At 44.4% G+C, this 27,649-nt stretch overlaps 2 protein-coding genes and 1 long non-coding RNA gene across 5 annotated transcripts; all 3 read right to left on the reverse strand.

Annotated features, from left to right (window-relative positions):
* Window positions 1-556: 556 nt before the first annotated feature.
* Window positions 557-2,744, reverse strand: LOC138687171 (uncharacterized). Its single transcript, XR_011326443.1, has 2 exons — window positions 2,197-2,744; window positions 557-1,511 (listed from the first exon to the last, which is right to left on the reverse strand). It is a non-coding gene; the product is annotated as an uncharacterized lncRNA (long non-coding RNA).
* Window positions 2,745-16,361: 13,617 nt separating this feature from the next.
* Window positions 16,362-21,352, reverse strand: LOC104316921 (uncharacterized). The gene is made up of 2 exons (XM_069793135.1): window positions 21,314-21,352; window positions 16,362-19,218 (listed from the first exon to the last, which is right to left on the reverse strand). The coding sequence occupies exon 2, from the start codon at window positions 19,201-19,203 to the stop codon at window positions 18,232-18,234; it is 972 nt and encodes a 323-aa protein (XP_069649236.1). The 5' UTR covers window positions 19,204-19,218; window positions 21,314-21,352; the 3' UTR covers window positions 16,362-18,231.
* Window positions 21,353-24,018: 2,666 nt separating this feature from the next.
* On the reverse strand, window positions 24,019-27,392 carry LOC104316922 (salivary glue protein Sgs-3-like). Of its 3 annotated transcripts, XM_069793137.1 has the most exons (4): window positions 27,360-27,392; window positions 26,069-26,423; window positions 25,347-26,008; window positions 24,019-25,316 (listed from the first exon to the last, which is right to left on the reverse strand). In XM_069793137.1, the coding sequence occupies exons 2-4, from the start codon at window positions 26,400-26,402 to the stop codon at window positions 24,963-24,965; spliced, it is 1,350 nt and encodes a 449-aa protein (XP_069649238.1). In that variant the 5' UTR covers window positions 26,403-26,423; window positions 27,360-27,392; the 3' UTR covers window positions 24,019-24,962. The 3 variants fall into 3 exon arrangements, with proteins under 3 accessions (XP_069649238.1, XP_069649237.1, XP_009915834.2); XM_069793136.1 differs by having other exon boundaries at window positions 24,019-26,008; XM_009917532.2 differs by having other exon boundaries at window positions 24,019-26,423.
* Window positions 27,393-27,649: the final 257 nt, after the last annotated feature.

Genomic DNA, 27,649 nt, shown 5'->3' on the forward strand with positions numbered 1-27,649 from the left:
GCATACAAATAACTTCTTCCCATTTCTCTTGGCCCTGCCTCCCCACAGTAGTCAGATCTAGCTTAACCCATTTCCCTTTGCAGTCGGTAATCAGATAAACTATTTTACCAACAAGACTAGATAAATCATAGCACAACTTTGCCTTCTGATGGAGTCAGGACCTGTGCAGTCATTTCAACTCCTGCTGAGGGTTAAAACAATTTCCTCAGGGATATTCAGGGAATGACTGGTAATGACCCCAAGTAACTGACCTAGCTTCAAAGTTACCTTGGTTTTGAGTGGGAGCTGTACCAGACCATCTCTGAGGTTGTTCCAACCTAAATTATTCTATGATTCTGTTCTATTTATTAGTATGTATACCATGGTATATATAAGAAAGGGGAAAAAATACTTTATTCAAGAATTTCTGACAAATTGCACTGGCCATACAGAGGAATTAATTCTTCTCTGATGATAGCCCTCAATTAATGTATAAGGACTGATGCACAAAGTTAACTTCTTTCAGACTGGTTTGTAACTATTAAACTGCAGTGAAATGAGAGCCAGAAGACGGTGCTATGATGCAACAGGGCTTTAATACAAACAAAAAGTGGAATACATTCTTGCAGAATGAGGCAATGCAGAGACAAAGAATGTAATTTCCATTTCAACAAGGACTACAATCAATCAGTCATTCAGAGGAGCACAAGGCTCACAAAATGTTCTTCTTCAGCTGGACACTTTCACAGTCAAGTCCCATTACTTGTTTTACTCTCTTTAGGTTCAGAAAAAACAAAACATAACATGAGCAAATGACAAAGTGAGGCAACATTGGGATCATAAGCCTTAGAAAAAGCGCAACAAGATCCCAAGCAACCCCAGCTCCTACTGACATCAGCTGGAGCAGAGGCTGCTTGGCATGTCTGATTTCCAGGTCCATATGTCAGCTACTAGTTTGTATTTTATTGTTCCTTCAGTCATTACTCTTTCTTGAAGATTTAAAATGGCCCATAGTTTCCATAGCGATACCTATAATAACCTCTGGAAAAAAAGGGGAGATAATTTCTACCAAATCCTGAAAAATATGAGTTTCGGTAAAAGCTTCCCAAACGGGAGATTCCACCACCACACGAGCCCTCTCCACCATATGAGCCCCCTCCCATGCCACCATAAGAACCACCTGAACCATGGGAGCCCATCCCATAGGAGCTGCCTCCACCACAGGAACTGCCAGAGCCCATTCCTCCACCTCCGGAGCCCATCTCTCCACCTCCAGAGCCCATCTGACCCTCAATTTCAGGTATGGCAGTTCCCACAAAACTTTCCTGAGGGCACGAGCTGATAATGGGTCCCGGGAAAGTCACAACAACAGGTGGCGCGTACACAATTGCTCTTGAATCTCCGCATGATGTGATACAGGGCTCATTCCAACAGTCAATAGGTGGTTGCGAGCATCTCACTTCACATGGCGGAGCACAGCGGGAGCTAAGCATCTGTCCATAGGAAGACATCTTTCCAGAAGGCAAGTCAACCTGAAAGGCAGACAGTGCACTAGCCTGGTAGTTATAACCAGAGGAGTGAAAGAACAAACTGTTATAGTAACGTGGGTTGTGTAGATGTGTTGAATGGTATTCATCTGAACAGATGCAGATACATATGTTCAAGTCATCTACACTAAACTTGAGAGTTAGTGATTAAAAAAAAATAATAAAAAATAATCATCATTTCTAAGGCACAATCCTTTCTACTCTAAAGTAGACATATGCATTACAGATGTCACCAATCAAGTGAGATGAATTGCTGGGTTGAGGCTCCTAAGTCTACTCCCACTCCTCTCTAGTGCTCCATTACCCTGTAGCCTATTCCCAAAATGAGTTCTGGGAAGAATGTCTCTCTGACCTTTTCTCACATCATTGCCTTTGCTGTCTGGGAGTCAGTCCTATCCTGATAATGTTTTTGGAGTGTCCTGACTTCATAGATAGATGCTCAATTCCTAGGAATTGCTACCATCCACATTTTTGAAACTCCGATTCATTTTTTCCCTCCACACATGGCAATGCCTATATCCACCCTATTTGCAAGTTAGAGTTTCCAAGTAAAATGTTTTTAGAGAATAAGGTCCTACCCTAAAATAGGGTAGGATATATGACCTCATATTAACACTACCTATAAATCCACGTCTATAATTATGAACTGATGCAGTTAAATCAGACTTACCCAGTCACCAAGAAGAATAAGTCAGCAGAGGCAGCTACAGAGACCTGAGTTATGAGCACTTTTATATGCTGTCATAGAGAATAGAAATTGGGAGATACCTTTACGCAACCATTCTCTACATCTTGTGAAACAGAATGTTTTCCCCTGGTGATGCCTGCCTTTATTGCAACTGGTTTGATAACAGCTTATGATTATTAGATAATTTCCAATCCCACACAGCATGATGCGTGCACTTCACCCATTTTGTCTTTTTGCTGAAAATCTCACAATAAATTGAGGTTGGTTTTCCCTTAAATACTTGCTAATACTTGTGAAGGTAGCTCAGAGGTGGATAAACTACATGCTGCTAGTAAGCATAGGATTGCAGTTTATCATTTGTCATCTCAGGTAGTAATAACCAGTGGCCTTCTGGTTTTTTCCTCTTTAAAGGTAGGAAATCTTTTTACATGAAATAGCCTTTAGTGTCCATGGCCATTGTGTACTCACTCCAGGGGCTTTGGGACTGGAGTTTATGGCTTGGGACTGTCCTTTGGACAGATGTTCTCCTACATGACTATACCACGTCCCAGGTAAGTAGAAAGTAAGAGATACCAAAGTGGTTCATGGGCTTTCCTGTGAGCACTAGGATCAGGTACAATAATCCAATTAGAAATTCAGCTAAGGAGAGACACCTTACCAAGCTTTTACAATTTATCATCAGTTCCTCATTTCAAGGAATCATCCCCTTCCAAGGTGCCTTCAGAATAAACACCAAAAAATTACTAATAACTAGGAAAATTCAATTTCTTCATTTCTGAGTGTGTTTATTGGAGGCCAATACAAGGAGAGGAACACTATACACTACCTGTGGGACTACAGGATTCAGAGGAAAGGTTACCTGAATAACAGGTCAATAACCTCAGCTAGAATAAGTTCACAAGGCCTGACAAATGCTTATACCGTGGTGCACATAATCACATTTATATAGGAAAAAACCCTCTGATCTATGTTCTTATGGAAAATTATTAAAACTAAAGCAAAAAAAAATACACATTATTTTGTTTACATTTCATGACCATGAAATCAATACAATGACCAGAGGAACATATGCAGACAATAGAGATACAACAGCAAGCCGCACAGAGTAGTATGACTCACACAATCTGTGGGCACGAGAAGTAACTAATAATTACAGCAATTGACAGCTGAAGCAATTTAAAGGAGTTACCAAACCAAATATTTTTTAAAAGTTAGTAAGGACCTCATTGTTTTTGAGGTTTTCCAATGTATAGAAAACTTGTTCAAAACACAGCTTCTTAACAGACACTACAGAAAATCACACTGGCTTGACCATCCATACAGTTTGCTTTCTGTAACTGATGCTTTTCCCTAGCTTTAAGTAAGGGGAACTCAAGTTTTACATAAGGTAGAAAGCCATAAGAGCAGATACAGTCTTTCAAGCCCAAGCTGTAGTCAGCCCTCATACTCTACAGATATCCTTTTAGAAATATAAAAGATGCAAAAAAGTAATTGGCAGTGGTCCAACATCCTTTTTCACAACAGCTGAACCTCAGCTACCTTACATCAAAGAATTCTTTTAAAGATAGAGAAACAAATACCCTCCCTCACCAGCTGAAAGCTAAATACTTTGGAAATATGAAGAAAAAACACCAGAGATTTTGTGTTTTTCTCTAAAGAATTTGTTACTTCATATACAGAGCAACACACTTACGTAAACCAGCAATCTGGCCTGGCTGAGGAATCCCAGACTTGGTGCTTACAGCTTTAGATTTAAACTCACCTCACATAAAGCAATTCTTTCTTATTTGAAAGATTCCTCATCTTGTTTTTTCTAGCATCATGTTGTTGTTGTCGGCTTTATTGATTTCCTAGTTTTAGAAATCCCAGTACTGTGCTCTACTCCTTACACAGCTGCTTTGCATACTAAGATTAAATCTTAAAGAGGAAGCTGGTTTAATTGTTATTGCTCTCACCTGTGCCATGCTATAATTTTCTAAATTGGTCTTAAAGCTCTCTTGTCTGAAAGGAAATAGCCTATATTATTATCACAGATTGTAGCAAAACATTATCCTTAACCTTTTTTTTTTCCACAGATTTTATCATAGCAATTCCAGGCAGAGAGTGCTTGTAAGAGAATAGCAAACACCACCACGCAGCAAAACAAATAGATTAAAATATAGGAATCATTGTGCAAGAGTGTAAATTTAAGGCTCCTTTGGATCCTGGATATCCACATTTTGGCATAGGTTTCCAAAGTGGTCTAAGACCTGTCAGCTGGAAACCTATTTCCAAAACTGTTCAAACTGGAGGGTCAATATTGCTGAGTGCTTTTTCATTGCCTAATTGCAAGACTGAAGATGGAATAAGGAACTAAAGAACTAGATCACCACTGTCTGCTCTTCCATTATTTGTATATTCAGTGTTATTATATTGCTCAAACCACGGCAGTATCTCAGTTTTGTATTTTTATGTTCATTGTAAGTTGTGCATTACATTTACTTGATTCCCTTTATTCACCCCTGTTGAAAAAAAAAAAATCTTTTTTTTGTTGGCAGCCTACTCCTCTCCCTGTATTTGGAGCTGTTGGAGATGATTTACTCAGATTATGCTATTTTAAGTATAGGATACCTCATGACTGTGGGCTGAGCACAGCACAAGACAACAGAAAAAAATAAGAAAAAGATTCTAGATTGATGATAGTATTGTGGTTTTCCAGAAAAACTGATGCTTCCACCAGTTCCCAAAATCAAAGGAACTTCATTTCTTCTTAAAATCACACCCACATCTGCCTTCCATGTCTCAGGCTTTATCTTATAACAATCTTCTTCAGTAGCCATTTCTTAGAACCTAAAACCACTGCTTGCCTGTCCTGTCAGTCACTCAGTAAAGCTGAACAAGTCTTTGTGCCTCAAAGTTGGGCTTGTTTGTGTAACTATGTGGTTGGTACATGAGAAAGGAGGACATAGGGGTTAGATGCAGTTCCAGATTGAGATAGCTACACTTGGGTGTCTGAAAATGCATATCTGAGTTTCTCTTACAGTCAGCAAACACATTTGGTGGAGCCTGGCAATCTATCCATTCATTTACCTTTCCATAAATGCTTGCATTTCATCAATTGAGCCATTCTGCCATCTTTTCAAAGTACTGTCTAGCTGTCCCTTGAGGGCACTGGAAGTTTAGAAACTCAACTGATATGGACACCCTGTATTCAGCCACCACTGTGTGTTCCAGTTGCCACTGGCACTAAGATTACTTTCTTCAATTTTTTGCCTTTTCACATTCCTCATTTAATGCCCTTTCAGCAAAATTCACCCTGATCCCAGAGGGAATTTGTAGTCAGTGACCTCAGTCTACTCATGTCCCATTTGCATCCCAAATACCTAGTCTCTAATGGCAAAATGCAGCTCTCTCTTTATATGGATTTCCTCTCTTATGGGTAGGTTTGGTTACATTTTCTAGCTACAGTGCAACAAAAAGGTGGGGATTAAATAATTATACACACAAATAATTCTGAAGCTGAAGAATTCTCCCCCACCACTAAATGAGATTTGCTTGGAGCTCAGGAGTAATTATACTACTGCAACCTTACCAGGTATCTTTCATCTTAAAAAACAAAACAGAACTAATGCTCTTTAATATGAGTGTTGCTTTCCTCAATAAAACCTGAGGGTATGTGAAATTGCAGCCCAAGGTGTAACTACATCTTGGATGTCTGTGTATAATTTCACTTTGTATAGAAGCTGGCCAATGTATACCTCTCAGGCTGCACGCAACATACCCATCACCCAAGCATGTTTTCCAGGTCAGAGGCACCTTGCTTGACCAGCAGCAGGGCTGTAGGACTCTGAAGGCTACTGGGTCATCTGAAGTCCCCAGGTGTGGGACAAGCTGATACAGCAGCATTGATAAGGCTGCTGGGTTGCTCCGTAAATCAGCCCAGCCCAGCTCTGCCCCACCCCACCTCACCCCATAAGAACCAGGATCTGAGGAGAACTGTACCTTCTTCTCTATGTCTGAATTGCTGCAAAAAGAGGTGAAGTACTTCAGTAAGAACCAAGAGGTTTGTAGAGGTGAGAAGGATGTAGTAGTGTGTGTTTGCTGGAGTGGCAATTGTGTATTTAGACAAAGACAGCCTGGAATAACACTTTTGTCCTATGACAAAAGGGGAGGAAGGGATGTGGGGTTAGCTATGTCTTCTTAAAATGCAAGTATGGAAGAGATGTGTATAGACCCCTTTCTTAGTAAGACGGGTGCTTGTGAGTCCAAGTTTTGGGTTATTTAGAATGGAGTGCTTTGGAAGTTCCACCCTTGCAAATAATGCATTTTTAATACTTTGTTAGCATTCATGGTATGTGCTGATACTGCTGGAGTGGATTCATATTCCTGTATCACCTCATGGCTCACAGAGGTGTGGTGCTAATATCCAATTTAATAATCTATTAATTATAAAGCTATTAATTAAATCTTCATTCTGGTTTATTACTTAAGCCTGCTAATCTCAGCAGAAAAACTGGCAGCTGGCTTTCAGTTCACTCAAGGCTATTAGACTAAAAGGGTGCTGATCTAGTGGTACAGAACCCTGTTAAGTGAATTTATAGTTGAGCTTAGAGACAGGGAAGGCTCTTCTCACAAAAGGAAAAGCAGAATTCTGCTATCCAGAGGAAATATCTGAATTATGGTGCTAGGTCCTCTTCTGCTGCAAATACCTGTATAGCACTGTTTCTTCCAACTTGGGTCAACGAAGTTAAAACTTCAGCTTGAGTAGAAAGCTGCCACAAAGGCCAGTGTACTCCTACCTTGCTCCCAGTAACTCATGTCATGATTTGAAAAGGGATTTAAACAGTAAAAGCAGCCCTGCACCAGCACCTTTTCTGGGCATCTCATGCAGGATTCACTCTGCCCCTTCTCCTGTGTCTGTCCCACGTCTTGGTCTCCCTGGTCCCATCATAAATTTGGCTAGCATGCAATATTGGAATTATAATGACAGGCTATAAGTAATAAGACTAATAATAATTAGGTGTGTCTAAGTCTTAGATCCACCCTTATGTACAGAGTGTCCTTAGACAGGTTAGGTGGCTTTTGGGCATCAGTTATCCTGTAATAAGATGATAAACATCTGTGCCATGCAGGTGTAAAGAGAAAGAAGGTCTGCAAGAAGCAGTGAGAAGACGATGTGGGATGTTATGATGACAATGAAATGTGGCATCCTTTATAATGACTGAAACAGCAAGGGTAGAGGAACAGCTGGGCTCCCACATGCAAGGCAGTCTGGGTGGAAAGCACTGAAAAAAACAGTGTAAAAGAAACAGGTGAAATGTGTTTGTGGGAGACTGTTAAATGGCAGGCAAAGGAGGAAAGACTAAGAGTGAAGGCCAAATTGGTAGAAAGATGCAGTATTATCAGAAATACTGGGGGTTTTGCTAGGCTGTTAATGCAGTGTCTGAGGATATGGCTTGGGCAGATGAGTAGAGAATATTGAGGGTTCTTTGAAAATGCGATGTGTCAATACACACTGAATGGATCCAAATGACATGCCTGCACCTCAGACAGCAGAGCACTATGGTGCACCGTATGGATATTATACACAAATTTCCCCAAAAGGGATCCAGCTCTAAGTTCATAGGCTGGAAGGCTAATGGCTCTTCCCTGAAAAGCCTCAACAAGGCTCTTGGAGGATGGATTATCTTGTGCAAGCTGCTTCATTCTCAAGAAGAACCAAGTTAGTGGTTTTCAGACACGAATTTTTTTTTTTTTAATAAAAGGAGTAATTTGCAAGTCATCTTCAGCAGGTGAAAAATCACTTCCTGAATCCCCTTGTGCAACTAGATTATTGTTAAACTCCTTGAACTGTTGGACTGGGGTAGATAACGAGTCAAGACTGGGTCTTTTGGACTGGAGGTTCCTGGCAGCTCCACCCTGCTGATGACCTTATTACCAGATTTTTCACAAAACTTTTTGTGTGAGCCAGGCAGTCAACAAAGCTTCTATCTCTGCCTTGCCTCCCAGCTTATCTAGGGTGTGACACCCAGACACAATTCACAGGCTAATCTTCTAAAATATAGTAATTACATCTTCATATCAGATTAATAAAGTAGGGCACATGCTAATGTCTGCAAGATAAACAAGCAGATTTACAGGAGTTCTCATCCTGTAAAGGGAAAAAATTAAATATATTTACACCGAATATTTGAGGGCCTCATTTTAGAAAGAGCAGATTTACAGGGGGCAGGGAGCATGTATGGGCTGCTCATCTCCCAGGCAGATGTCCGGGTGAGCTGGCCGAGCAGACAGCAAATCACAGTGAAGGTGAGAGCCTGGGGGGGGCTGCAGCAGGCAAGTGGGCAAATTGTCTTCTCAGAGGCTGGCAGCTTTCCAGGGAGACTGGCAGGAGTCCAGGCTGCTTAGCATGTTTTTGTATGATGTTTTAACATTCCTGTAAAGTTTTCTGCAATCCCTCTTCTCTTTGAAGAAGTCTCTGGGAAAACAGCTGCATCTGGATGGGGCTGAATGGGCTGCTTGCAGAATAAGGGGCACACCCTGATGTTCATGGGCATCTGCCTCCACAGGTGAGGGCAAATGGATAAATAGCAGTTCTCAAGACTCAGCAGCCCAGCAATGGGCAATTAGAGTTTAGCCAGCTTTCACATTTCAGATTTAGGGACAAGTTTGCCTATGAATTTTATTTCACTTCTGTTGAACTGGGCTTTTAGCTTGCAAAGACTGGCAGAGGTGCCCAATCATAACTGCAGCAATATTCTTCTTGGTACCAAAAGGACAATGCTTGCACTTAAAATGTGTGGAAATCTTTAGAGGAATAGCAGCTTAGAATTTGAGAGTGGGGAGGAGGGGAGCAGGCAATAGCTGGAGGGGGGGGGAGGTCCTGAACTGAAGTAAATAATAAGAAAAATTTCTCAGGGTGTCATTCCTTTTCATCAACTTGCTGCTTTTCAGCTGACATATCAAGCCATGAACTCTCAAAACCACAAGCTGTACTTAACAGGATGAGGAACAAGTGAAAGCTGTGAGATGAACGTGAAAATAAAACTGTCTTGTGCAAAGGCATGTGAACAGAGCTGAGGAGTGCAAGAGGGAGTTCTTTATTTTCTCACTTCATGGGTGAGCAGGACTGACAGATTTGGGTTTGATCTTTGCCATTTGAATTTCATTAGTAGGTAACCTGAAAATCAAGAGTAGAAGAGAAAGAAAATGAGAAAACCACCATGATAATGCAGAATAATTTTAATGGGAAGGGAAAGCACAGGGTAAGACTGCTAGAATAAATAACAGCTTAAACTGCACAGTTCCAGACGTGGATTTTGTCACTCATATACTGCCTTAACTTCTATATGCAAGTAATACATTTAATCAAATACTTTTTTCCCTTTTCTTAAATAAAATCAAGTATAAAGAGAGGATCAGTTTCTTTTTCCCCCAGACTTCCTTCCTGCAGTGAAACTGAAAGCCAGAAACAAATGACATGTGTGTGTGTATATACATAGTTATCAAAAGTAAAGGTGAATTTCCTGGAGACTAATTCTCTTAAATGCTAAGGCCAGTCTAATTAGGTCTAGCAGTGAAAGGTTTGTCATGTCTAGTTGACCACATTTGTGGTGTTATTGAAACAGCTGCTGCTTCTATTTTTCTGGAAAGCAATGGGAAAAAGAACAAATTGTTCTTGAGAATCAGATGCTGTGTGTTTCAGAGGTCAGGTTAACACAAATTAGGATGGGGGCATTTTATTAATCTAATCACCTGAGGGAGAATGTACATGAGGAAAAAAACTGTGAACTTAAGGTAAAGCATAAAGATGACATAAGGAAGTCTGGTTTAGAGAGGCAGTAGGACTCTATAAGGCCTTTGGACTTGGTCACTGGGATTGGTATCACTATGTTATGCTTCCGAGATCTCTTTGTCCTCATTTGCTGTATTTTCAGTTTCTGGCTTCTCTTTCTCTGGAGCATGCTCTTCCCTCTCACTCTCAGATGGTTGATAGCATCTGTAGCCGGGTCTACTGCAAGGATGCATCCAGTGGGAAGAAAACACATAGGAGCACCGTGGTTTTGGGACAAATCTCTCTGCAGGTGGCTCTGAGCACAGGACTTCTGCTCTCAAAGATGTCAGTGGGGCTGGTGCACCTTCCTCCGGGGCTGCAGAACTTCCGACTACTGTCTCCTGTGGGCACGTGCTGAGGATCGGCCCTGGGAATGTCACAACGACAGGAGGGGGGTATATAATGACCCTGGAGGCACCACAGGATATAACACATGGGTCATTGCAGCTGGCAGCAAGAGGCTGGGGGCACTGCACATTGCATGAGTAGAAACACCATCCTGCATCCTGTTCCCCACCGAAGGACATCTGGCAGAAAAGGTGGCAAACCTGCAGCATGTAAGAGACCACAGGCATGTTTCTCAAAGCATTTGCAACCCACACGTTGCCTTTCGTCCCGCCGACCCTTGCACCTTGCGGGGGACTCCTGCTCTTCTCTTGTGTTACCCTTGTAGGGAGGGTGAGGCATGTGCCACAGCTGGGGATACGTTGTGGTGGAGAAGAAGGTGCAAGTAGATAAGAGTGCAGCTCAGGTATTTTAGTTATAGGGGCTGTGCAGGTAATGTAGATGCTGTAGCAGAGACAATGTGAGCCTGTGACTTCAGGAAATGAAGCTCACAGGTCAGTACAGGCTTGTCCCCTTGCTCCACTCACCCCATCGCCCTGAGTCCTCACCCTGCCTCCACCCTCCCAAAAAGGACCCTTAGGCCTCTGAGTTTAACCAACCTCCATCCCATTTTATCACTGCTATCCATTGCCCATGGGCCATTTCTACCTCTGCCCCGATGCAGTACCTCTTCTCAGTCTCCCAGTTACAGATCCTGTCTGAGCAGCCACCAAGGACAACTGGAGAGGTACTGCAGCTGTGGCCAGTGACTTCAACATGGCCACTGGTGGTGCCATAAGGCCACTGGTCATACAGGAATGGGTATTTTATATGCCTGTATTGAAGAATGGCCTTGCCTGGGATTATTTGTTTGTTTCAGTGATAGAGAATGCCCAGCCCTTGTTAGAGTAATTATGCATAATAGGATTCCTTCTGATGAGATTGTGCTGGTGTCGTGGTTTAACCCCAGCCAGCAACTAAGCACCACGCAGCCGCTCACTCACTCCCCCCCCATCCAGTGGGATGGGGGAGAAAATCAGGAAAAGAAGTAAAACTCCTGGGTTGAGATAAGAACGATTTAATAGAACAGAAAAGAAGAAACTAATAATGATAACACTAATAAAATGACAACAGTAGTAATAAAAGGATTGAAATGTACAAATGATGCGCAGGGCAATTGCTCACCACCCGCTGACCGACACCCAGCCAGTCTCCGAGCGGCAAATCCCTGCCCCCCACTTCCCAGTTCCTAAACTAGATGGGACGTCACATGGTATGGAATACACTGTTGGCCAGTTTGGGTCAGGTGCCCTGGCTGGGCATGAGAAGCTGAAAAATCCTTGACTCTAGTCTAAACACTACTGAGCAACAACTGAAAACATCAGCGTTATCAACATTCTTCACATACTGAACTCAAAACATAGCACTGTACCAGCTACTAGGAAGACAGTTAACTACATCCCAGCTGAAACCAGGACAGCTGGGCACTGTATCAGTGTCCTGAGAGGTTTGTGCAGAGTAACAAGTCTGTGTCAGGCAGGACTGGGAGGAAGAAACATTATCCCAGCTCTGCAAGCTGCAGAATGCTGTGCGGGAGGTGGAAGGACCCAATTTTGGTGCTGTTCTCCATTGCTAGTCCCTGAGATCCTAGGAAAATCTTGCCTCCAGGTACCTCTAGATGGTTTTCAGAGACCATTTGTGGCAGAGCCAAGAACATCATAGAGATTTTTGGTGCCTACCTTTTTGCCTAGACCCTGAATCCATCTTTTAGGTCATTCAGCTGGAACTAATTACAAAAACATATTGTGGGATTTATCTGTCAAAGTTCAAAACTGCGTGATGATTACCTATAAAGTAGCCACTTTATTTTTGTCCCTGGAGAAAAACAAGCACTTTCAGAGTGCAGTCAAGCTCATTCAGAGGTAGGTGTTTAAACAATGCATGTGAAATGCCTGTTTCTGTCCACTGATTATGATGGAAAGGTTAAAGGGGATCCCATTACTTATCTTGTCTAGCTTTTTATGTCTGTCAATACTCAGCATCAGATGCTCTCATCAGAAAAATCATGAAGTCATTGAGTATGAAAACAATTCTCCTTGCAGAATTTCTCCTTCCTAATAGTGCTATGATAAAGGTGTCTTAACCCAAAGAGAGAGGCTTCAGCCATGAACAAACAGACTCGTATGAATGACCAATTGAAAATTGGGGACACATCACTTCTTAGTGAAATGAACTCTTTGTTCTAGCTGTGGTTTGGATGCAAACTCGATCATTCTGGCAGGAAAGGAAGGAGGCAAGAAGATTTTAGTCCTTTTTTTATCCCTTTGTAAACTAAAACTTGCTGATTTATGAATAAAAACTTTTGGAAAATTAATTTGAACATCTCAGGTCTTCTCCAATTTTTTAATGAAAAAATACTAATATTAATGTTACTGAGCAACCTGATCAAGTGGGAGGTGTCCCTGTTCATTGCGGGGGGGTTGGACTAGATGACCTTTAAAGGTGCCTTCCAACCCAAACCATTCTGTGGTAATGTTATCTAAACTCTACCTGAATAGAGCTTAAAATGCCTTTTATGTTGGATACCATACAGTAAATAGATAAAACCAAAATTGCACTACCTTTTTTAATAAGAATGCCAGTCCCCATAGATATATTTTTAAGGCTACACATGGTCCAAGTATACAACTAAATAATTTCTAGCAGACTTTTTGAGAAAGAATCTCATTAATATTTTTAGAAACCGCAGAGTGGCTTGCTGTTAAACCCCAGCTCATGTAAAAGCAACGTTTTACTCAGTATAATTAGATTGAGGTGAATGGGACTTACCAGCCGTCCAGGAAGAATTCAAGAGAAATAGCCAGAGGAGCCCTAAATCCTTTGAGTTTTATATGCTTTCTTGAACTTCCAGGAAGATGAGACAACCTTTGTGCATGAGGTCTTAATTATTTTCCAAACAATTTTTCCCGCATGTGTAACACTTATAATTACTATAATTATTTTAACATTGTTTACCGGCATTATTCAATTCTCTGTGGTACATACTGTTACATGCTGTGGGGTTCCCTTTGTATTATATTTTTATGGTATAAAAAACCTGTATAATTGCTGATGTGACTCTACCACTTCTGTCTCTATGAACATGGGGATGCAACTCACTCCAGTTTGTTCAGCTTTGACTTGAACATTGACCATGTGAGCAGTGGTTCACAGACAGCAACCAATGTATTGCAGACATATTGGCTATATCTGCTGCTAGGTGTGGGATTTTAATTCATTCCCCTAAATCCATTGTACATTTAGCTGGAGGGACCACGAGGTTCATCCTTGTAAGTGGTTTGGAAGAGGGAGGAGTGGAGAATAGAATTTTGCAGACTGCGCACACCCCATTTTTGTTCACAATGAAACTGATTTCATTATTTGCTTCCTGTCCCTTGTTTCACTGACTGTTGTCACAGCTCCAGCTGGAGGATGTCATTCTGCTTGGGGATCCCCATCCCTACTCTAGGTACTGACCAGCTGCCAACTGGCTTCAATAACCATGCATGATCAGAAGGCTAAGGAAGATAACCTCTGAAGGATGCCCACTTATGAAGAGAAGACTGGAAGGAGATAAAGTAATAGTTTCTGCACATAAAAGGTAGATGTCAAGGTGAAAGAATTTAGCTGCCATTTACACCTGCTGAGGACAACAGAAGTAGTTATGGGCTAAAAGTGCATCAAGGGAAACTTAACTATGGCAAAAAATTTTTAATCACGTGGCTACTGATGTACGGGAATTGCCGAATTTTGTGGAGCCTCACTGATTTCCCAAGGATTCAGGTGGATTCTCAGAATTAAAAGTCATGTGCTCAACTCTCACAGGCTCAGCCGAAGCTGCCTTTTAACTCACTTTGACATGATTGCTTTTGAATGCAAACAGAAATGCATTGTTTAATGAAAATGCAAAATGCCTTGAGTTGTCAAGGCTCGAAAACAATATCCTGTTTATGAGAACAACTAAGACACTTCCATCAAGAAATGCATAATCTAAAGTTGCTATTAGCCCTAAGGTGTTTGTTTCAAATAACATACTACTAATATTACAATGATAAAACATTTTGCATGCACAAACCAGTAATGAGTATTTTTGAAATGTTTTGACATTCTCTGTTGTGTGGAAACCTCACCTCACCAGTCTCTAATTGTTGGGATTATTTTCCCCATCCTCCCACAAAAGGCAATGAAAAGTTCACACAAAGTTATCCAAAAAGTCAGGCCCCAAATTCATAGCTCATGATGGAGGCTAACCTCATTGAGCTCTGTTACTAGAGATTGCTGGCAATTTACGTTAAAAATTGTATTTCATATTCTTTGATAATTTCAGGGAGCTTATGGATCTCTTGGTGACTTCTGAACCAATTTCTGATCATACCCTTCTTCCTTAAAAATGAGAAAAGTGTCTGTAAAAATGGAAAATCCTGTTTCTATGCCACTTTAACTGCAGAGCATCCAAATACCCCAAACCGGAAACTCATTTACACCTCCCAGTCTTCCTTGTAGGAAGAAAAGACAGCAAGGTTGCCATTTAATTTCTAGAAGTTATGACACCTTCTGCACAAAACCACCTTTGGAAATGGGAGTAGAAACACAACCCCAAACAACTTATGCCTCTTAATAATATGGGCAATGTGGAGTTTGTCTGGCTGGGGAATTCTGCACCAGAACCACTTTGGACAGCAGTTGCATGGAATGGCTGTGCAAAGTAAGCCCAAAAAAGAAAAAGCTGCTTTGCAGCCCACCCTGTCACTGTCCACCTCGGAGTGGAGACCATCTTTGCTCTAAACACTCGTTTAGTGGGTGAAGGTAGTGAAAAACTGTCCCTTCAGTGTTTTCTTCTCCAGGGTAAATATACCCAGCTCTCCTAGCCTCCCTCTTCTTGCACCCAGCACACTGACCACCCTGCAGCCTCCATCGGACTCGCTCCTGGCTGTCCATGGCTCTTGTACTGAGCACCCAGAACTGGACATGGAGGTCTGGATGTGGCCTCCTGAATGCCAGCTGGAGGGGAATCAACACTTTTCTCCTGCCACTGGCTATGCTCTGGTTCAGGCAGCCTAGCCTGCGCGGTTGGCTGTCACCGCCACAAGGATGCAGCACTGCCTCATGTCACCTTTTGGGCCACCAGGTCCCTTTTTTTTTTTTTTTTTTTTTTTTTTTCCCTCCAGTATTCTTGACCTCTCCAGGAACAGATCCCACCTACTAATCCATTCAATGAGGGAGAGCAGGGTCTGCTGCCAGAGCAGGTAGCAGGAGGAGAGAGGGAACAAGAGAGCATAAAAACCATCCTCATGCAGAGAACCAGTAAAAGTTCAGGCACCATTTAGTGGTTGCTTTGAGATATCAGGTTTTTATATGCTCATGTCAGTGTAACTGCTTTATCAGGAGCAAAAACACAGAAACAGAAGCTCAGATTTTTAAAAGGAAACCCTTTTCTGCTGATCAGTGCCATCTTCCCCATGCCAGCTGAAGGGGAGTCTGGATCCTTTAGGGACCAATAGCAACTGAGATCAGCAGAGCCTTTTAAACCATGCAAGTAGGATAAATGCATGTGGGAGAGCTTCCCCTGGGCCTTGGCTGTGCCACCTTCATGCCTTAATTGTGAACCTCCATCTCCCTCTAATGGCTGCAGACCTCCAGACCTCACTGCCTGTCCTGACCATGCTGGTGCCTAGGGTGAGCAGGGGTAGAGAGGAGCCAGGTTTTTAATAGACCTGGTATCAGAAAGTGATTGATCCCATGGGATGTAGTCAGGAGGGAGCTACTTGCTTAGGTCTTTCCTCTCTTTTTCATTTGATTCCCCAGGGTTAGTGATTTACCAGAAGTTAAAATGAATTCTCTCTCTGCATGGGGAGCAAGACTCCTCCTAATCCTGGAGGACAGCTGGTAGCATCTGTCGCTGGTTTTTACAGGTGTTGTGGTTTAACGCCAGCCAGCAACTATGCACCATGCAGCTGCTCAGTCACTCTCCCACACACAGTGGGACGGGGGAGAAAATCGGGGAAAAAAAGTAAAACTCGTAGGTTGAAATAAGAACAGTTTAATAGAACAGAAAAGAAGAAACTAATAATGATAACAATAATAAAATTACAATAATAATAATAAAAGGCTTGGAATATACAAGTGATGCACAGTGCAATTGCTCACCACCCACCAACCAATGCCTAGTTAGTCCCTGAGCAGCAATCCCCCCCCAGCCCCAACTCCCCCCAGTTTATATACTGGGCATGACATCACATGGTATGGAATACTCTGTTGGCCAGTTTGGGTCAGCTGTCCTGGCTGTGTCCCCTCCCAACTTCTTGTGCCCCCCCAGCCTTCTTGCTGGCTAGGCATGAGAAGCTGAAAAATCCTTGACTTCAGACTAAACATTACTTAGCAACAACTGAAAACTTCAGTGTGTAATCAACATTCTTCTCATACCAAACTCAAAACACAGCACTATATCAGCTACTAGGAAGACAATTAACTCTATCACAGCTGAAACCAGGACACAGACAAATCTATCACTTTATTAGAAAAAAGAGTCTACAGAAATCCCGTTTGGTCTGTTTGGGGCGCTGGAGAGGAAGCCAAGGAGAAAGGAGGGGGTTTTCGTTCTGGAATTTGCCCAGGGAGCTGGCTGAGCAGAGCAAGGCAGAGAAGCAGTGATGGGAAGAGCTGCCAGGTCTCCCACTGCACCTCTGGATGGTGGTAGAGAGCTTCTGCTTCCCTGGTGCTTCCCCAGGAGCACCTCCTGGGAGATACTGTGGTGTAGGTCGGGTGTGCCAAGACATGTGCTTTGGGACTTTGCCCCTTACATAAATATCCTAGGAAATCAAAATATTGGTCAAGCACGATTTCCTGCTATCTACAAAAATGCTATTGCCAAGGAACAGCTGGAATTGGAATTGAAAGTTAGTTTTCTCTCTGGCTGCAATTTTATAACCACAAACTACTGATGCTGATCACCCATCCAATGCAGGCAGGGCCAGCTCAGGGTCACAGCATCACAAGAGACCTTCTGCAGCATCCTCTCTCCCTCCTGCTATGCCAGGGACTATCCCACACAACCCATTTCTTAATCTGCTCAGCTGTGGTTTGTCCAGTGAAAAAATTGCAGAGCATGGGACACCTGGGGGAAGCTTGCCCTAGTCCTGGGGTGCAGGACTGAAAGCTCCTGTGTGACCCATATGCAAACAGGCTGTTCTCCCCTGCGATGCTGGTGCAACCAAGCTAAGCCTGGATAGATGGTAAACTCCTGCCTGAGAGCTGCTAATGAGTCTCATAACTTAAATCAAGCCTTCTTCTAAATATCACCGTGTGCTGCTTCTTTTACTATGTCTCTGGATAACTTTTCAACACCAAGATCTGTTCCCACAGATGGTAAATCTAGTCCTAAAAGCGTGGTTACTGCCATTATTTTACACAAAAGAGTGGTATAACAACAGGGAATAGTTTTTTCCAGTAGTAGGTATTAGAAACAGTTTTTAAAAATGGAAAATAAGTCAGACAGAGAGCAGGAATCCAGCTGCAACCTCAGTTTAATATGACCAGTACAACCGGTGAATATAATTGATCCAGTAACAGTAAAAACCTCTCGGGGTGCGAACACTGTAGTTCAAAGCCTGAGCACCTGCTCAGTTACTTAACTTCTCACTAACATCTTTTCTGTTGCAGAAATAACTGAAGTGTGGTCAAAAAAGAAAGGCAATGCACTCTATGAGTTTAGCATGGATACAATAAGGGGTAAAATAAGGCCAAAGCTTCTCTGGGGGTTAGGAATGGGAACAGGGGCAGAAAAATAACCTCAGACCTCAGCTACACAGCTTGCTGGTTTTATGACTACTTCTTTATCTCCTTTACCACAGCCATTTTGAAGCACAGCGACTCTTCTTGGAGTGGCTTGAACGTTTCACTCCCCCTGCATGATGCTGGTTCGAGTGCTGGGTGGCCCGTGGGTAGAGGCACTTGGACTTGTTTAGGTGTTGTGTGGATGAGCTCTTGTGCTTGACTCCCTCCTGCAGCAGCGAGCATTTAGCTGTGTGTTGCAAGGAGCGCTCCTTTATTTCCTGCCCAGGGAGACACTTGGGCACATGTGGCTGCGGCGGGCACTTGCTTACACATTGCTGCGAGGAGTAAGTGGTGACACACTCCTGCATCGGGTAGCCCTTCATGCACTTCTGCTGGGGGAAACTGCTCGTGCATTCCTGCAGGAAAGACTGCGTTATGCACTGCTGCGGGGGGCACTCGGTGACTCCCTGCAGTGGCAGGGAATAGCCGCTGGTCATCCCCTGCAGGGACCGGAGCTCCGTGCCGTACCGCTGGGATGAGCATTTGGATATCTTCTGCGACCTGCATTCGTCCTTGCACGAGGACGAGTACTTGATCCCACATGGTGGGAACTTGAGTTTGCTTGGCTCTGGGCACCTGGGTGCGCATGGTGGGAGGCTCTTGGCCATACGCTTTTTCTCAGGGCAGCTGGTCTCACAGGGCTGGAAATTCTGCATCGTGCTCAGCTTCAGGCTGGGCTTCCTGCAGGGCAGAAGGCGAGTAGTCTCGCAAGGCTCAGGGTACAGCAGGATGCACTGTTGTACATTGGGCTGACAAGACAGCAGAGACATCTGGCTTACACTTGGCTGTGGGCACACGTAAGTGAAAGGTTGCGTGTAGCTTTGCCATCTCGGCATTGGGCTCTTGATCACACTCACGGGGTGGCATGTGGTACTGCATGCATCAGACTGGGGCGTGCACTGCTGGATGCTTTCAGTGATATAGCTAGATCCCGGTAGGTACAGGTGTTTATACCGCTCCCCATAATAGTGCATGGTCATGCAAGGTGCTTATGCCTAAAAGAAGCAGGAAAAAGACAGTTCACGTAGGCATTGGCTATTTTTTTGTGATGCAGGCCTCAGAGTTTCCCCACAGGCATCTCAATATGGCAAGCACACACCCGAGCCCTCCTGAAGGTCAGAGGCTCTTGGTGACTCAAGACCAGGCTGTGATCACCCAGGTGAGGAGAGGAGAGTTTGTTCTCGGCTCATGCCCCCACACCCTTCTTTTAAGAGCCCAGAAGCAACCAGGGATTGGAGGCAGACAAACCAGGGAGTTTTCATGCCACTCTTCAAAGACCAGCTAAGTGTCCAACAAAGCATTTCACCAAGGAGAAGTGACATTATGACCTGCTGTCTTACTTCCTGGAAATCTCCTGTGTCCCCACTGGGACGTCCTTTCAAGTTTATATCCTGCAACTCCCAAGCACCAGAGATGAAAGGCAAGCCAAAATTAAAGGTGTGTCCATGGTGTAATACTCAGGCGTGGCTGCAGTTCACACGGGCAAACCCAAGCTGAGGTTAAATTAGCTAGCTGAAGGTAAGGATAGGTTTGTGACAGCACGGAGCTCAGCATATATGACCTGCCTGCCTGCCGATTCACAGTCCCACAGGGGTCTGCTGGGCTGGCAGTGTGCAATTACAGGCTCTGAGCTTGCCACCATAGCATCAGCTTCACTGCCTCTGCAAGCCTTGCAGCCCTAGCTTCATACTATTGTGTAGGCATCCTCAAGAAAAGAAAAGAAGAAATACAACAGTGTTGTGTCTAAGTATTTGGTAAAACCATAGCAGGAAAGGAGAAGCTATCAAGGCAAGATCTCAGCTGGTGTTAACTGGTCAATTTTCACTGAGTTGAGAGAATTACACCCATTTAAAGCAGCCTCCAGTCCTGCACTACAGTCATACCAAACCATAGAGTCCTGGGTTTGTTATGGTAACCCAAAGACCCACTGTCAAAATGTCTGGCATACCAGCTCTGATGGATACTGAAACTTCATCCTGGCAGCCCCTGTGCAAGCAGCATGAAGGGGAGTCTAGCCAAGAGGTCCATGTTTTCCTCCTGAAACCACTGTGAAATGTGGCCAACTTTGCCTTGGCCCTGGGACTTGTAGGAGAAACCATCCCGCTTCATTCCCCACTCCAGAAAACACCGGTTTCAGGGAGTTTTCTGAATTTTTTACTGGATTATTTTGAGCACAACAGGTACTGGAACAACTGACATGTGAAAGGTACTCTGATCAAAAATGTTCTTTTTCATTTCAACATTGTTTGGAGATTAAGACATATAATTAAATGACTGTAAAGAAACTGCATTTTCTGAACACTCCTAGTTCTGTCTATAATTACGCAAGGCATTTTATCTTCCAAAAGCCTATCACTGGGTGATTATTAGCAGTAACAATGCTGTGTGTTACTATCATTAGGAAAACTTATTATCACTACGATTATAATAATCATTGACTAATAAAAACAACCCATTGAAAAACAATGATAGCAATTGCTACTACTACATGTACAATGCTAAAGTATCTAGTGATGCTTATCAAGATAAAAAGCTTCTAAAGTAGGGGGGATTATTTGCTTCCAGGGGGTTGTTTACATCTCAGACTTATTTTTGTCATTCTTACCCTAGATAGAAATTTTAACATGTTCAGACTTAGCTAGAGAGTCTCTCTGCTGACTTTCACATTGGCACTGAAGTTGGTCAGCTTCTTACTATTATCTGAAAAGTTGTTTTGTTTAAATTCCATAAAATGGCAGCAAATTTCTCCATGCCACTTCCTTTAGAGGTGTTGCAAGGTCATATGTGACACCTGCCAGCATCGAGCCCTTTATGTAGTCAATAGTCTCCTTTGGACTAGAACTAACAGAAAGCGTAGAAAAGCCCACAAATCCCACTCCTGACTTCACAGTCCATCTGGAAGTGCTCTCCCAATATTCTTCAGTTCAGCATGGAGGAGATGCTCCAGCTGTTAGAGCCACGCTTGCCGGTGCTGATGGCAGCATCCCCCAGAGGATGCTTCTCTGAGAGTACACAGGCAGCACCTCTGCCTGCTCCAGCCACCCAGGAATAAAACAGCATTTCAGGAGCTCCATTAAAAGCCAGACTTACCCACTTCATCAATGAGAACAACCGGAGAGAAGTGCCTAGGAGAGCCCTGCGATGACAGAGCTTTTATACAGTGAATAAATGCCCTAGGGGAGTAAGGCGGTTTGGCTGGGTGATGCTCTAATTGCCTGCCAGTCCTGGCCAAGCCACGTGCATCTTCGTGCTGGTGGGAATGGCTGTTCTCACTCTGTGGGGCTGCCACCACCTCCCAGCACTGCTGGGGCACCTGGCTTATCTGTGAAACCTCCTGATCCAACACGCTGAATGAGCAAAGGCCCTGGCAGGCCAAGGATACCCTGTGCAGGGGCTGCTTATGGCCCTCACGCTACGAATCCCCATGCACAGTGCCAAAGCATCCCTGCCTGCCCATTGCAAATCCAGACCAGCTAAAACACACCTTTCCACCCAAAAGATTGCAGTTGAGACCACCAAAGGGACCGGTCAAGGGACTCCTCATTTCCATGGGAGCTGAATGCATAAGTCCCTTCGGTGCCTTTGAAAACACCATCCAGGAAGGACTCTCGGCAACTTTTTGCAGACCATAATTACTGTGGCATGCAGACTTCCTTCACTTACACAGGGAATCCAGAGAAGAGACAGATGATTGGCACTGAGAAAGCCTTGGGCTAAGGGCAAGACGGCTACTAAAAAGGACTTGCCACAAAGTGAATAACGTGCTGGAAGAGGTGACGCTTTTCCGGCACAACAAAGGGGAGAAGGGACAAGCAGGAACACTGGGTCGGCCCGGGGAAAGGCAGCTGAATCAAACCGGGCTCATGTCCTGAAAACACAAATCACATTTCCTGCTCTGCTGCACCGTCTCTGCACCAGTCATCCTTCCCTTTGTTCCCTGTTTATGCCACGAATAAACCCAAGGGAAAATTAACAGTGGCATGAGCGTAAGTGCCAACAGGGAATGCACTTTTATGCAGTCATTTCTGCATAAGCGAAGGCCCTGGCTTTTTTTTTTCCTTTTATGCGAATCTGACACCTATGAATTGGGTTCCAGCACGCTGGGATTTCGGGTGAGGTCCCACACATTGAAATAAAAAGAGTTGAAATAAGTTCATTTTTAATGGAGTAGGTGGAAAATTTCTCACCAATATGAAGCACCGGGGATGGTGCTGGGTTGCCATCCCTGGAGGTATTTAAAAGACATGTGGACGTGGCACTTAGGGACATGGTTTCTTGGTGGACTTGGCAGTGTTATATTTATAGTTGGACTCGATGATCTTAAGGGTCTTTTCTAACTTAAACGATCTACGATTTGAAGCAGAATATTGATCTCCAGCTTATGAACAATTGAGTAAATTTTCTGTTTCTATTTTCACCAGGAAATCCAGAAGCCTGAAGGCAGGTTTGTTATTTACATTTCTGATTTTCCAACAAAAAAACCTCCCTCAGTATCATAGAAAAAAAACCACAGACAAAGCGCATGTTTTCCCAGTTGATGCCGACATTTCGAGAGCTACAAAAACCAAAGGGAAGAATGCTTTCTTCAGGCTTATCTTCTTTTTGCAGTTGAAGACAAAAGCACTGAATCCAGCCTGGATTTCTCCAGCTTTCATAGCGTTTCACACCCCTGGACTACAACACCCTTTTTAATGTTAAATGATCTGACCCAAGATTTTAGGAATCAAGCTGGCGTCAGAGAGCATGTAAGCAGATTAATACAATTTTTATAAGCTCCATAAATCCAGTTCCTGGGCAAGCTCCAGATCAAGTAGCCTTCAAATAATGCTAATACTCAGTTTAGTGTTTCCAGTGCAGGTAGCAAAATATTAACCCGATGATAACATCATGCCCTGTCATCCAAATGTTCTTAATTAGCATCTGTAAAGTCCTTTCATCCCAGAGAGACACACAGTGCCATATGGGACATTGTTGTGGGGGCTATTATTATTCCCAATTAAGCACAAGGGAAACTGAGGCACATTGCACTGTGGTCACTTGGCAGCGCAGCATGAGTCAGAGCCAGGGTCAGAACCAGACTCCATTGCAACTGCCTCCAAAACAAGCCCCATGCTCCGGTAGCCACTCCACCCCTGTGACATGAGGTCCTGCACCACCCGGCCACCCACAACCCAGGTAGATTTTCCTAAAGATCCCCTGGGCTCTGGCTCCTATGGGAAAGCGACAACGATGTGACAACTCCACAGAAGGCTACACCATTGCTCATCTCAGTTTTAAAGGGGACACAAAACATTGGGTTGTGAGAGCCTCCCTGGCTCTGCAAGGTGGAAGGAGAGCCACGGTCACTGCTGCTCTTGCATGCTGCCTTGCTGGGCCAAAGCATCATCACTGGACATTCAGGAGAAGGTGTGAAAAGGGTCTGCTCCTCCATGACCCACTGAGTACCCTGGGGAAGCAGCCAGATGCCACCTCAACATTGCTAGATGCTCAAGTCTTGGACACATCCTTGCCTTCAGAGGGCAGCCCGTGGTGGCACCCCAAGGTCACCGAGCAAGGGTGGAGCAGGGCAGGATGCGGGGCAGCGTCCCAGCCCCAGTCACACCCTCCTCTTTGTCTTGCAACACTTGTTTTTGCCCTCCAAATAGGCATGATGTACTTAGTGTGAGCTACTACTCATTTTCCTAATGATAGGGCATATTACAAGATTTTTGTATTTTTCAGACAGCATTTCACTATATTTAATAAAGAGGAAGCACCACAGGGCAAAAAAACAAGATATTTAATCTCACGTCAGAGAACTATATTTATTTACGTATATATATATGTATAATAAAAGCATACATATATATATATGGTTTGTTTTCAGTACAGTGTAGAGTACACTTCTTCAGGCAGCATAAAGAATATAGTTAATTGCTTTTATAGCTCAAACACTTATAAAATAGTCGTGCTACAACTTTCAGTGTTATTTCAAATACTTTCTTTAGTTTCAAGTCATATTTTCAATATTAATTAAAGCAACCAAGTGAATAAAAACTTTCATGTATAAAATTTCAGCAAGGACCAACTTCACCAAGCCAGAAATCCTGTCTTGTCTGGAGACTCTACTGAAGTCAGCACAGAGTCAGTGGTTTAAAGCAGCAGGGATTTCTGGCCACCTTCCGAAATGAAGGCCATTAGAGTAAGGTTCGTATACAGTTTGCTTAGCAAATTTACGTTTGGCTTCCAAATCTGTGAGTGAAAACAGCTGTTTCGGAGAACTCGCAGCCTCATGGAATCCAGGTTAGCCTGAACATTGTCTCCCAGTGCCAGGACTAAACCCAGAGCCAGGCACAGGCCAGTACTCTGCCGGCCGCACTGCCAGTCCTTTTGATTCTGTCATGATTTGGACTCCTTAGACATTTCTATTTCTTCTCTTTTTTTTTAATTTTTTTAAAAATCACTATTCATTTCAACTAGGTGAGAATTTAATAGCATCCCACTAAACTATGCCTTGTAGCAGATTAAGCCTGCTCCAGGTAGGCTTACAAGCCACAGATACCTGGAGTGCAGCCATGGAAATAATATTGCACCCTGGCCCAAAACAGAGCTGAGCTACAGGGGAAATACTGGAAAACAGAGATAAAGCAGACTTAAGCAATAGGAACTAGTCGGCAGGTGGTACGAGGAGATAAATAACGCCTGCCCCAAAGCTGTACTTCGCTCTTTTTCTGTGGACCATCCTTTCCCCCACTCCTTTTTACCAGGGCCATTTGGACACAGAACAGTACTTTTTAGAGTGACTTGAAATTTTTACTCCACCTGACTGACATTGCTGCAGGACACATTTAGCTGCATGTGGCTGCTGTGGGACACACTTGGTGGCACACTGCTGCTGTGGGACACACTTGGTGGCACACTGCTGTTGTGGGACACACTTGGTGGCACACTGCTGCTGTGGGACACATTTGGTCACACACTGCTGCTGTGGGACACCCTCGGTGGCACACTGCTGCTGTGGGACACATTTGGTCACACACTGCTGCTGTGGGACACATTTGGTCACACACTGCTGCTGTGGGACACCCTTGGTTGCACACTGCTGTGGGACACCCTTGGTCGCACACTGCTGCTGTGGGACAACCTTGGTCGCACACTGCTGCTGTGGGACACATTTGGTCACACACTGCTGCTGCGGGACACATTTGGTCGCACAATGCTGCTGTGGGACACCCTTGGTCGCACACTGCTGCTGTGGGACACCCTTGGTCGCACACTGCTGCTGCGGGACACATTTGGTCACACACTGCTGCTGTGGGACACACTTGGTCACACACTGCTGTGGGACACCCTTGGTTGCACACTGCTGCTGTGGGACACAAGTTGTCTCACACTGCTGTGGGACACAAATGGTAGCACCCTTGGTGTCACACTGCTGCGGGACACACTTGGTCACACACCTGGTTGCACACTGCTGTGGGACGTACATGGTGGCACTCTGCTGCGGGGCACAAGAGGTCACAAACTGGTGCGAGACACGCTTGGTTGCACACTGCTGTGGGACACACGTGGTGACACACCTGGTCACACACTGCTGCTGCGGGGTGTACGTGGTCACACACTGCTGCGGGATGCACTTGGTCGCACACTGCTGCTGTGGGATGCCCTTGGCCAGGTACGGCTGCTGTGGCACACACGTGGTCACGCACCTGGTCGCACGCTGCTGCTGCGGGATGCACTTGGTCGCGCTCTGCTGCTGGGGGGCATAGGCGGTCATGCACTTGGTCGCACACTGTTGGGGCACACCTTTGGTTGCACACTGCTGCTGCAGCACATGCTTCATCACACAAGGCTGCTGCGACGCACCCTTGGTCGCACACTGTTGCTGTGGCACGCATGTTGTCACGCATCGAGTTTCACATGGCTGCTTTAGGATGCACTGGGTCACACACTGCTGCTGCGGCACACACTTGGTTGCATACTGCTGCCATGGTACACACTGGGTCACACACTGCTGTTGGGAGAACCTGGAGGACATGATCCGCTGCTGGGGGACACAGGGGGCTACATACTGTGGGGTACACAGTGTCGAGTGCCAGGTAGGCACTGGCCGGCATCTGGCAGCATACATCGGCGGGCACTTGATGGGGATGGGTTCCTGGTAGACCAGAGGAAGGCACTGATGTAGGTAGCACGACATCTTGGTGAGGCTTTGGCAGGACTGGAACGACACGTGAGAAAGCAGAGTCTTTAGACAGGCACCCGGCTGATTTTCTCACAGTCTTGCTGCTGCCCGTGTAGCAGGACTGGCTTGCTTCACTGGGTGATAGAGACACATCCCGCCTATGCCACAGTCTCAAAACCATGCCAGCAGCAGCCAAGGACCCAACCCATTATTTTTAACTCTGAAACATGGTGCTAAGTCAAACAGTGGGGAAAATCAGAGACATGTAGCACTAAATATCTCCCCAGACTGCAATTCCCTCCCAATCACCTGGACCTCCACTGGGGGAGAACTGATCTTGGAGGTCAGCAGAGGAAGGGCTGATCTCAGAGCTGCCTTTCAATCATTAAATCCAGTTTTCCCCTCCTGCTTTTGGTTGGTGACTGCCTCTGACCTCTTGCTGATGCATTAAGAAAAAGGCCCAACCCAGAAACAAGCTCTGAACCTCTGGCCACATCTGCCATAGCAGGAGAGGCAAAGATCACCCAAGGCACCGCTGCTTGGTGATCCCATCACACCGCAGGCAGGCAGAGGTTCACAGCTCAGTCCCAGCATCACAAAGTTCATGCTCATTAGAGAACCAAACCAATTAAAGTGTAACAATACCACAACTGAACACAAACCTGCTTACAGCTCTTCTAGCATTATGTTCCCTGATGCACCAAAGCTGCTTTGATTGTTGTCAGGCACCCCCAAAAGCAAACAATAGCAGCACCCCAATTACTTCTAACAACGTTTCCTCACATTTTTCAGGAGTGTCTCTTGGACTCAGATGCTCAGCTGCAGACATTGAGAGCGCACTCCCACTCCAACATAGCAATTCAAACGAACTAGTTTTAAAAACTTTTCCCATAGAGTATTTTTTATATGTAAAAAAGCAGAAATAAATCTGCATTTCAGCAGCTACAGAGGCTCAGCACAAACCAGACTTACCCAGCTTCCTGGCGAGAACAGCTTTGTGATGTGACCAGTGAGTCCTAATAGAAGGAGAGCTTTTATATAGCCACTAAACGTGCCTTGAAGGTATGAGGTACCCATGACATAGCCTATTAGCTCCTATGCAAAAGCTGTTCTGTGTTCAACATTCGTAGTGACTAGCATCAGTGTACTCATCCCTGAGGATGAGTAGTTGAATGTCGACTCCCCATTGTAAGAGTAATTACCTTTTGTATAATCCTTCCTGGCATGGTAAGACTGAATGGTATTTGGAGAGGCAGCAGCAG

This window comes from Haliaeetus albicilla, chromosome 10 (genome assembly GCF_947461875.1).
Source record: "Haliaeetus albicilla chromosome 10, bHalAlb1.1, whole genome shotgun sequence".
Lineage (NCBI taxonomy): Eukaryota > Metazoa > Chordata > Aves > Accipitriformes > Accipitridae > Haliaeetus > Haliaeetus albicilla.